Below are 12,465 nucleotides of genomic sequence, written 5' to 3' on the forward strand. Positions count from 1 at the left end.
GTACATGTTCGACTTCTATTTGATCTTCTTCGACACATTCCCGGATGAAATGGTAACGCTTGTGGATATGTTTACTTCTGCCATGGAACACAGGATTCTTTGTGAGTGAGATGGCCGATTTGTTGTCTATTCGTATAAGTAGTTTCTGGACCTTCAAACCGGTAATCTCACTCAGCAAGTCTTGTAACCAGATCGCTTGTTTGGCAGCTTCTGTGGCAGCCATAAACTCGGCTTCGCATGAGGACAGGGCAACTCGGTCTTGTTTTTGGGAACACCAGCTGATTGGTGTTTCACCAAAGTAGAAGACATGTCCTGTTGTGCTTCTTCCATCGTCGGGGTCTACATTATGGCTGCTGTCGCTGTAGCCAATAAGTTTCTTAGAACCACCTTTCTTGTACTTCAGACCATACGCCAATGTCCCTTGTAAGTATCTCAGTACTTGTTTCATCACTTGTCCATGTGATTCCTTAGGAGTTTGCATATACCTACTAAGTACTCCAACAACAAAGGAGAGATCGGGTCGCGTGTGCAGGAGGTATCTTAGGCAGCCAATTCTTCTTCGATACATAGTTGCATCTATCTCAGGTTCATCTTCTTGCCCTTTTGACATGTTTAAGCCAAACTCCATTGGAATGTGAGTCGGGTTACATGCGTCTAGGCCAGCTTCTTTGAGTATACGGCGTGAATAAGCCTCCTGCTTTATCTCGATCCCATCTTTGCTTTGCTTAACTTCTATTCCAAGGTAATATGTAAGTCTTCCTAAATCAGACATCTCGAATTTCGATGACATTCCCACCTTAAAAGCCTTGATGAGATCCATTGTATTTCCTGTTACAAAAAGATCATCAACATAAACAGCCACAATGAGGAGATTCCCATCTTCCTCCTTTCGATACACAGAGCTTTCCCTTGAACACTTCTTGAACTTCATGCCTTTTAAGATCTGATCAAGTTTAGTGTTCCATGCTCTTGGTGCTTGTCTCAAACCATATAAAGCTTTAGCGAGTTTGAAACCTTTGTGCTCTTCTCCCTTCTTTTCAAATCCTTCTGGTTGTGAGACAAACACTTCTTCATTTAGTTCACCGTGTAAGAAAGCCGTCTTGACGTCGAGATGATGAATTTCCCAACCATGGGAAGCGGCCAGACCTACGAGTAATCGGATCGTCTCAAGTCTTGCAACAGGTGCAAAAACTTCTTCAAAATCGATTCCCTCTTGTTGCACATACCCTTTTGCAACTAGTCTAGCTTTGTATTTATTAATAGATCCATCAGCATTCCTCTTGACTTTGAATACCCATTTTAGTCCGATAACCTTTACTCCTGCAGGTTTATCGACTAATCTCCAGGTTTTGTTCTTGTTGATGGAGTCTATTTCTTCTGTACACGCTTTTGTCCAGTGAGGTGAGCCCTTTGCTTCACCAAAATTTCTTGGCTCATCGTTTAATGCAAGTAGAAGTAGCTCGCACTCAACATCTGCTAAGAGGACGTAATCTTCGAACCGCTTAGGTTGTCTTATTTCACGTGTAGATCTTCTTAGCTGTGGTGCATCTGTATGTTCTTCTTGCTCTTGGACAAAGCGTTCATCTTCGTTATCTTCTCTTCCAGGCTCTGTTCCATGACTCTGTTCGTCGTTGCAGGTGTATGGACCTTTTCCTTCGTCCACTGCTTCTCCCCATGTCATATGAAACATCCCTGGTCTAGATTCTTCGATTTCACCAGCTCCCTTCCAGTTCCAACCTTCTTTTTTATTGAAAACAACATCTCTGCTTACAGTGATTTTCCTTGTTGCTGGATTGTAGAGCCTGTATGCCTTAGATCCTGGTTCAGTCCCAAGATGCACAAGGGCTTGTGATCGATCATCTAGCTTTCTTAGATTCACGTTTTCAACTTTCGCATAAGCGAGACAACCAAAAACTCTTATGTGATCGATCCTTGGCTTCTTTCCTCTCAAGCATTCGTAGGGTGTTTGTTCCTTTAGTGCTCTTGTAGGGATTCTGTTAATTAGATAGGTTGAATGACGTACTGCTTCTCCCCAAAATATGTTTGGAACCCTCATTGCTTTAAGAATACTCCTTGCCATCTCCATTAAGGTCCTATTTCTCCTTTCTACTACTCCATTCTGCTGTGGAGTGTAAGGAGCTGTCAGGTGCCTTTTAATTGCTGTTTTGTTGCAGAAATCCTGGAATTCTCTTGAAGTAAACTCCCCACCTCTGTCTGTTCTTAGTGTTAAGATCGATTTGTTGAGATCCTTTTCAACAAGTGTCTTAAACTCCTTAAACTTGTCGAATGCCTCACTTTTTTCTTTTAACAGTATGGTCCACATATATCTTGTGTAATCATCGATGATTACAAAGATATACCTGTTCTTGGCAAACGTTGATGGTGATATAGGGCCACATAAATCCGCATGAATGAGTTCTAATACCCTTGTAGCTCGGTACTGCGTTGCTTTTGGGAAAGAATGGCGAGCTTGCTTTCCTACTAGGCATGATTCGCATAACTCTTTTTCACTTTGGATCTTGGGTAGTCCTTGAACCATCTCTTGTGCTGACATGGTCTTGATAGTTCTGAAACTAATGTGACCAAGTCTAGCATGCCACTTCCATGTATCTCTGTCAATCTTAGAGTGTAGACATATTGGTTTTCCAATCTTGAGGCTGATTTTGTAAAGTCTGTTAGGGGATCTTATTACTTTAGCTAGGAGTCTTCCACTAGGATCTCGCAAAGTTAGATAGTCTTGCTTCATTCTCACATCACAGCCGAATTCAGTAGCCTGTCCTAAGCTTAGTATATTGCTCTTTAGCGATGGAATGAAGTAGATATCAGTTAGGAGCTGTTGTTCTCCTGTTTTTCCTTCAAACAGGATGGAACCTTTACCTCCTATGTCAACACACGAACCATCTCCAAACTTGACTTTTCCTTTCACGTTCTCGTTTAACTCAGAGAAGAAAGAACGTACTCCGGTCATATGGTTGCTTGCGCCGTTATCCAAATACCAGGTTCCTTCTTCTTCTTTGTTAGAGTCGTATTTCTTAGGAAGTACCTTTTCTTCGTTCAGAAAGATGATCTCTTGCATGTAAAGTGCTTCGTCTGCATCCTCTGTTTCGACCTTGTTCAGTTCTTGCATCCTTTTCTTTCTTTCTGGGCATACTGAAACAAAGTGACCTTTTTTATCACAGCGAAAACACACTACCTCTGATCTGTCCTTCTTTTCTTTGTTTCGGTCTTGGTTATTGCCTCTGCCACGGCCTCTTCCGCGCGAGCCTCTTCCTTGACCTCAGCCTCTTCCACGTCCTTGTGATCTTTCTTGATTGGTTTGGTTTTCTTGTGTCGATGTGTTAGTTAAAAACAAGCTTCCTTGGGTTGTTTCACCATGTTTTTCTTCTTGTATACGCTCTTCGTATGCTTTGAGCCGTCCAACAATCTCTTCGAAACTGGTTGTGTTGAGATCAAGGACTTGCTCCAACGATGCTACGATCTGAATATACTTGTTCCTTGGCAAGCTTTGAAGAAACTTCTTTACCATCTTTGTTTCTTCGATCTTTTGCCCTAAAGATGATGACTTCGATGCTAGCTCTGATATCTTGCTTGAGAAGGTATCAATTGTATCGGATTCACTCATCTTTAATCTCTCAAATTCGGCCATTAGGATTTGGAGACGTGCTTCTTTCACCCTGTCTACTCCTAGGTTTCGCGATTTAATTGCTTCCCATATAAGCTTTGGTGAGTTGTAGTCTCCAACTATTAGTACGAGGATTTCCGGGATCGACTGAAATAGCAGAGCTGTTGCGATGTCATTCTTTTCTGCCACTTCTGATCCGGGTTCAATTGTGTCCCAAACTTTGTGAACTCGTAAGGTTACTCGCATTCTCATGGACCAAACAGCGTAGTTCGTTGGTGTGAGCATGGGGCACTGGATCGTTGAGGACGACGGAGCTGCTTCCTTTCGTACGGCGATGGTTGAGACTGCTTTCGACTCCTCTCCTTTGGTGTCTTCGTCGTCTGCCATTGTCGTCGTCTATGCTGCTTCTTTGTCGTCAATTGTATTCGCTCTGATACCACAATAAAGTTGCTTAAGAAAGAAACACTTGTATAAAGAATATGCTCTCTTTATTATGTTTAGAAACTTAGCTCAAAACTAAACATCAATGTTCTCTTATATGTTTATCACAAACTCGATAAACATATATATATAGGTTTTAGAATTTCCTTTTTCTAATCCTATTTTCCTAGAACTAGATAACTCCTAATTCTAGTTGGCCTATCTTATCCTAATCCTATTTAGATTAGGATGTCTTGGGCCTTAAGCTATTGAAGCTTATCCAACATAAAAGAGATCAGAAGTGAATCAGGACTAAACCCAAGTTTTTTTTTTCTGTACAGACTCAATTTGAAAGCAGTTTATGTGAAAGAAGTGGATTGGCAAACCACATTGGCGGTTCTGAACGAGGAAATCAAAGACGTGGAAAACGAGATGGTCCTGGCTAGACAGTTACATCATTTTGTCTACTTCAGTAAAAGCGGAAGATTTGATTGTACATGGTGCACCTGATGTATCTTAACTTTTTTCACAACTTGTAATTTCTTTTAAAATTTGTATGATTCAGTGTCATGACTTGTAACGGTTTAATAAAGGTTTAAACAAAAATGTACAAGAAACTAGTTGACGAGCCTAAACACTGAATAAGTTCGATCAGTGGCAGAGCTAACCAACAAATTTATAAGGTTAATTTTAATTTATAATATATTATGAGCAAATTTTACAGGGATCATGCATTTTATCTTTTTTTTTTAAAAAATATGAATATATATATATATATATATATTTCTGGATTTCACATGGATCAATTGACCCTCTCCCATAAAACTGTTTCCGCCAACTGAGTTTAATGTTAAATTTTTAAATTTTTTTTTATATATAATATTTTATTTTTATTTTTTATTAATTTATTCTAAACTGAACATTTAATAGTATTTATAATCGAAGAGAAAATCTGAAATCAATATGAATCTATACTATTAAAATGGAAGCATGTTTTGTGTCCAAACAGATTTTACTTAGTTTTCTACTATTTTGTTTTTCGATAACTTCTATTTATGTTACCAAACAAATTAATTTAATATAATATTGATAAAATAATTTTTTTAATTTATTTTTTAAAAAAATAAATTCAAATATTTAAACTTGAATTTAGTATTTAAGTTATATTATTTATCGAAAATCATAAAATAAGTTATTATTATATTTTACAAAAATAATAAATCTGATATTTATTTAGATTTAATTTAAATATTTAAATTTAAGTAATATTTTCAATAAAAAATAACTTATTACTTTATTATTAAATAATTCTAAATTTTTTAATATCCAAACTTAAAAATATATAAAATATAGAAATAATATGAATGAACAAGTTATAATTATGTTTTAATAATCATGGTTCTTTTCGGATTAATATAGATAGACATGTTATAAGGACATTTTTATAATCGTTGTACTTTCAGATTAAAATGAACGAATAAGTTAGAATAATGTTTTTCTAAAAATAAAACAATAGAAACAAATTATATATGAATAGAAGACAAAATATATATATATATATATATATATATCACTAATTAGAAAGTGATATCCTCACGAAACAAAAACACATATTATCTTACAAAATTTGATAAATTATAAATAGTTCTTGTGCGGATGCTCGGGGTAGAATTTAGTTATTTTTTTACAATTCGTGGAGCTTGATCCTCTATTTTCACCAATCTAAGAACATGTTTCTTTTTAATTAACTCAAATGCAGCTATTTCTTTCCTAAATTAATATTAAAAATAACAATTAGTAATAAGACCTTTTTTTTATTGAACATCAGTAACAAGACCTCAAAAGTCAAATTGATAATACACCAAACTAAAACATTAACATGAAAATAAAGATACCAGAACTATTATAAAACAAAACAAAAAAAAATACCAAAAACAATTAGAAGTATATATCTTTATAATTCTTGTTTGCTTATGACTCCTTACTTTCCTAAGGTTCAAGATAATATTTTACGTCATCTTTCATTATTAAGATACAGTCAACAGATTACATTTAGCAAATCAATCAAAAGTAAGGATATACGACCATCTCCAATGTATTTTTCTATTTTTGATTCTAAAATATCTATACTATTATTTGCAAGGTCAAAAAATCTTAGGTGTCGTCTCCATAGCGATAGTCCTTCTGTCATTAATAAAAAATATTATGTGGCGTTTTAATTAATTCTCATTAGTCGATCATTAGTCCTACTTGTTGTTTAATCTAATGTAGCGACTTCTATAAAACTAATTGGGCTATGGGCCTATGGCTTATGGTTTGTAGTTTCTTAGCAACTTGGAATGGGCTAAAGCTATTTGGTTGTATACGATCTATACTATTATTTGCAAGGTCAAAAATCTTAGGTGTCGTCTCCATAGCGATAGTCCTTCTGTCATTAATAAAAAATGTTATGTGACGTTTTAATTAATTCTCATTAGTCGATTATTAGTCCTACTTGTTGTTTAATCTAATGTAGCGACTTCTATAAAACTAATTGGGCTATGGGCCTATGGCTTATGGTTTATAGTTTCTTAGCAACTTGGAATGGGCTAAAGCCCTTAGGTTGTATACGATTCATAATTTAACCTTAAAGGTCGATTAGTTTAGGGTTTTGTGAAATAAAACAAAACTCTAGCTTTGTTTTACCATATATAAATATAATTTTTATCGGCTGCATTTAAGTTATCACGAAACTTCCAGTTTTACTACGATGTTGTTGTGTTCTTGGTAACTCTCATCGTCTTTGTAGCATTTTTAATTTCTTTAGTTCTCTTTTAGCTAGGTTTTTGTGTGTTGTTGTTCTTCATTGTTTATTGTTCAAAGATTTTTTTTTTTTTGGTTTTTTAGGTTGATCTACGCTTTTGTTTTTCATGACGTTTGGATTCAGTTCATGATCAGTTAAAGTTATTCAGTTCATGACGTTTGTTTTTGGTTTTGTAGGTTGATCTATGCTTCATTGTTTTTGGTTTTGGAGGTTGATCTATGCTTTGAATAACTATTTGGCTAAATTCTCTGATGTTACATCTGAAAATCATACCGACGAAGTTCTCATATGTAATTATTTAGTAAATCTTTCTTTTATTATTTGAATGTCTAATTGTTTTAAAAATTGTAATCATCTTTTATTATTAATTAATTTAGATGTGCTTGGCGAAGTGGTGAACGTTGGATCTCTTACTGATGTCGTATCTCATGGAAAACCCTCAAAGAAATTAGATGTAATCCTACGTGATGCCATGTGAGTACCTTGAACTGTACAAACGTTTGTTTATTTCATATATAATGTCTGTTTATTTCATAATTTCATATATAACTGTACAAACCCTCAAATCTTAGGTGTCGTCTCCATAGCGATAGTCCTTCTGTCATTAATAAAAAATGTTATGTGGTGTTTTAATTAATTCTCATTAGTCGATCATTAGTCCTACTTGTTGTTTAATCTAATGTAGCGACTTCTATAAAACTAATTGGGCTATGGGCCTATGGCTTATGGTTTGTAGTTTATTAGCAACTTGGAATGGGCTAAAGCCATTTGGTTGTATACGATCTATACTATAATTTGCAAGGTCAAAAATCTTAAGTGTCGTCTCCATAGCGATAGTCCTTCTGTCATTAATAAAAAATGTTATGTGGCGTTTTAATTAATTCTCATTAGTCGATTATTAGTCCTACTTGTTGTTTAATCTAATGTAGCGATTTCTATAAAACTAATTGGGCTATGGGCCTATGGCTTATGGTTTGTAGTTTCTTAGCAACTTGGAATGGGCTAAAGCCCTTTGGTTGTATACGATTCATAATTTAACCTTAGAGGTTGATTAGTTTAGGGTTTTGTGAAATAAAACAAAACTCTAGCTTTGTTTTACCATATATAAATATAATTTTTATCGGCTGCATTTAAGTTATCACGAAACTTCCAGTTTTACTACGATGTTGTTGTGTTCTTGGTAACTCTCATCGTCTTTGTAGCATTTTTAATTTCTTTAGTTCTCTTTTAACGAGGTTTTTGTGTGTTGTTGTTCTTCATTGTTTATTGTTCAAAGATTTTTTTTTTTTGGTTTTTTAGGTTGATCTACGCTTTTGTTTTTCATGACGTTTGGATTCAGTTCATGATCAGTTAAAGTTATTCAGTTCATGACGTTTGTTTTTGGTTTTGTAGGTTGATCTATGCTTCATTGTTTTTGGTTTTGGAGGTTGATCTATGCTTTGAATAACTATTTGGCTAAATTCTCTGATGTTACATCTGGAAATCATACCGACGAAGTTCTCATATGTAATTATTTAGTAAATCTTTCTTTTATTATTTGAATGTCTAATTGTTTTGAAAATTGTAATCATCTTTTATTATTAATTAATTTAGATGTGCTTGGCGAAGTGGTGAACGTTGGATCTCCTACTGATGTCGTATCTCATGGAAAACCCTCAAAGAAATTAGATGTAATCCTACGTGATGCCATGTGAGTACCTTGAACTGTACAAACGTTTGTTTATTTCATATATAACGTCTGTTTATTTCATAATTTCATATATAACTGTACAAACCCTCAAATCTTAGGTGTCATCTCTATAGCGATAGTCCTTCTGTCATTAATAAAAAATGTTATGTGGTGTTTTAATTAATTCTCATTAATCGATCATTAGTTCTACTTTTTGTTTAATCTAATGTAGCGACTTCTATAAAACTAATTGGGCTATGGGCCTATGGCTTATGGTTTGTAGTTTATTAGCAACTTGGAATGGGCTAAAGCCCTTTGGTTGTATACGATCTATACTATTATTTGCAAGGTCAAAAATCTTAGGTGTCGTCTCCATAGCGATAGTCCTTCTGTCATTAATAAAAAATGTTATGTGGCGTTTTAATTAATTCTCATTAGTCGATTATTAGTCCTACTTGTTGTTTAATCTAATGTAGCGATTTCTATAAAACTAATTGGGCTATGGGCCTATGGCTTATGGTTTGTAGTTTCTTAGCAACTTGGAATGGGCTAAAGCCCTTTGGTTGTATACGATTCATAATTTAACCTTAGAGGTCAATTAGTTTAGGGTTTTGTGAAATAAAACAAAACTCTAGCTTTGTTTTACCATATATAAATATAATTTTTATCGGCTGCATTTAAGTTATCACGAAACTTCCAGTTTTACTACGATGTTGTTGTGTTCTTGGTAACTCTCATCGTCTTTGTAGCATTTTTAATTTCTTTAGTTCTCTTTTAGCTAGGTTTTTGTGTGTTGTTGTTCTTCATTGTTTATTGTTCAAAGATTTTTTTTTTTTTTTGTTTTTTAGGTTGATCTACGCTTTTGTTTTTTATGACGTTTGGATTCAGTTCATGATCAGTTAAAGTTATTCAGTTCATGACGTTTGTTTTTGGTTTTGTAGGTTGATCTATGCTTCATTGTTTTTGGTTTTGGAGGTTGATCTATGCTTTGAATAACTATTTGGCTAAATTCTCTGATGTTACATCTGGAAATCATACCGACGAAGTTCTCATATGTAATTATTTAGTAAATCTTTCTTTTATTATTTGAATGTCTAATTGTTTTGAAAATTGTAACATCTTTTATTATTAATTAATTTAGATGTGCTTGGCGAAGTGGTGAACGTTGGATCTCTTACTGATGTCGTATCTCATGGAAAACCCTCAAAGAAATTAGATGTAATCCTACGTGATGCCATGTGAGTACCTTGAACTGTACAAACGTTTGTTTATTTCATATATAACGTCTGTTTATTTCATAATTAACTTTAATTCATATTCATCGGTATAGAGATCGACGTTTTGACATGACATCAATTTATTGATTATATTGAAAAGAACACTACTGCTCCAGAAGTTATTTGTCTAATTAGCTTTGCATGTGTGAACGAGTGGAAAGGTATACATTTATCAACTGCAGTATATGTTTACTTTTGTCTATACTTTAACAACTATGTCATAATAGTCACAATTTTTAAAATACTTGGGTGATTATAGCGTTTCAAACGCGTTCAACGCCATATGATTTATTTTTTATCCTTAAGGAAAGCAGTATGATGAATTCAGATAATTGTATGTCTATAATTACCTATTTCTTCCATATTTGGTCTACTATAGTTCTCATTATTTAGTTTACATATAGATTTTAAAATCACCTTTTCTTAAAAATATAGAATTCTGAAAGACAGATTGGTTATTGGCCACGAAGATATATCAGCAACTCAGACATCACAAACAGATTCTTGGTTTGACGAATTCTTTCGTGATAATCCGAGAAAAACGATTAATGGAGTTATTTACTCTACAGAAGTATTGATATCAAAATTTTAAAACCATATTTAATATTTCATAACAACTACCTAAAATTGTTATTTTAAGAAAAGTGTGGATGCTAACTATTCTCTTCGATAAAAACAGATTGGGAAATGTGTACTCGCAGCTAAGGTCGTCTCCGTAGAGTATAATCCACTTTGGTATTACATTGCTTGCAGTACTTGCAATAAAGTAGTGCAGCCATATGAAGAAGACCCTGAAAATGGTGATCTAGATGATGAGAGTCCTCCTCTTTTTCATTGTTCCGCTTGTGATGAAGTTTTCTTTCGTGTTGAAGCCAAGTACATCCCTACTTTTACCACTTTACACTATTTCTATACATAATATTATCTTCTCTTTAAATCTGGTTCGTGTTTTGTAGGTACATACTGGTACTCCGTGTCACCAATGAGAGTGACGAAGAACTTCGATTTTTATTGTTTGATCATGTGGCACGCCCATTCCTTCGACGATCAGCAGATGCTTTGGCTGAGGAGGTTACTTTGGTAATTTTGAAAACCCAAAAAAACCTTATATTGATCTCTTAGTTATTACCTTTCTTCTGTTATGATATTTATCTTTCAAATTCACTGAACAATATTCTTCGTATTCACTTAGAAACCAGCTTCGGAAGTACCATCAACATTATCAAATCTGGTGGGAAAGTTGATGCTTTTAAAGATTTTGACATCTAACGACAATCTAAAGACTAGGAGAGTCACTTACAAGGTTGAAATTGTTGTCGATGATGAGAAGTTTGTTGATAAATTTGTAAGGAATGACTCGTCAAAGGTGCGTAGCAATTTGGCTTCTCGTGGTATTATATTATACTTTGGTACATCCTTAATATCTTACTAAACTTAACATGTTTTAATGAATTGTTAATACTAGGCTGATAATAACCAAGTCTCCAACCATTCCTCATTGGATATTTGGATGCCACAGAATCATCAACTCTGAGAAAACGATCGGCCCATAATGCCTCAAGGGAAATTCAGACTCCGGAAGTGAAGAAAAAAGACAAAGTTAGCAAGAGACACAAAGCATGATTTTAATTAGCAAAAATATTATTACATCAGGGTTTTAATTTTTATATTTCTAATTTCTTCTGCGTAAATTTTATTATCTAGGTCATATACTTCATAAGGATTGCTTTATTTATGCTTGGGTTTTATTATTTAGGTTTTACCTTTTATATTCCCAAACATATTATTCAATATAATCACTATTCCAAAGGATTATTATTTCTAAGATTTGTTCTATACAATAAAATAATTAATAATTAAACATTTTATTTAAAGATGACTGACTTTCAGTATATTTAAATTTAATGTCTGCATGTTTGCATTTAGTGAAAACATTTATATAAATATACTAAACACATTCGACTTATTAAACACTTCGTTTGTTAAACATGCTTTAAAAATAAGCCTTTCGTCGTGAAAAAAAAAGATAAAAATGTATGATATTCCATAAATACATAAATAGGCTTTAAGTATAACACCAATAATATCCTATATAAAAATAATTTAATCATCCACATAAAACTGTTCCATCGAGAAATGTTAATAATTTCCAATATAATTTAAAATATACGATATCTTAAATAAATTATTAAAGATAATAATTAAAATTTACTCAATCTAGAATAATGTTAATTATCATTTAACAGAACCCTAATAATGTAAGTTATATTTTTAGGCCGCCAAATTTTAATGCAAAAACCTAATATATATTACTTTAATACTAAACCCTAATATATATATATATATTAGACTTCCTACAAATTTGGGTATTAGTCTTCCTTTGCTCAAGCAGAATTTTAAATTAGCAATGGTTCTCTCACTTTATATCCATCCATGCTGATTCTCCTCTACCTTAGTCGTCTTTTCCAGAATCATGGATGCCCGCTTTAAAAACGGGTAAGATACCTAACTTTATTTTATTAAGCTGCTTCCAAAAATTGTAAAAAAAAACTTACATGCTATTTCCTTGCTAGGTGTCCCTGTGTTTCGCTTTGACAGAGACCATTTTCATCCTTTAGGTGATCCACTGCGATCTTTCAACGTTATTCACGTCTTCTCCGAGATGGAAGGTATT

The 12,465-nt window shown here is 33.6% G+C and overlaps 1 protein-coding gene across 1 annotated transcript; it reads left to right on the top strand.

Annotated features, from left to right (window-relative positions):
* Positions 1-9,015: 9,015 nt before the first annotated feature.
* LOC112088052 lies at positions 9,016-11,325 on the top strand. The gene is made up of 5 exons (XM_024158205.1): positions 9,016-9,033; positions 10,471-10,667; positions 10,748-10,871; positions 10,984-11,157; positions 11,257-11,325. The coding sequence occupies exons 1-5, from the start codon at positions 9,016-9,018 to the stop codon at positions 11,323-11,325; spliced, it is 582 nt and encodes a 193-aa protein (XP_024013973.1).
* The last annotated feature ends 1,140 nt before the right edge of the window (positions 11,326-12,465 follow it).

This window comes from Eutrema salsugineum, unplaced genomic scaffold, assembly GCF_000478725.1.
Source record: "Eutrema salsugineum unplaced genomic scaffold, Eutsalg1_0 scaffold_15, whole genome shotgun sequence".
NCBI classification, from domain to species: Eukaryota; Viridiplantae; Streptophyta; class Magnoliopsida; order Brassicales; family Brassicaceae; genus Eutrema; species Eutrema salsugineum.

Bases quoted from the DNA above. Each gene is read 5' to 3' on its own strand.
- LOC112088052 (XM_024158205.1), top strand. The intron at 10,668-10,747 runs GTACATCCCTAC...CGTGTTTTGTAG, and splicing joins TTCTTTCGTGTTGAAGCCAA to GTACATACTGGTACTCCGTG. The intron at 11,158-11,256 runs GTGCGTAGCAAT...TGTTAATACTAG, and splicing joins TAAGGAATGACTCGTCAAAG to GCTGATAATAACCAAGTCTC.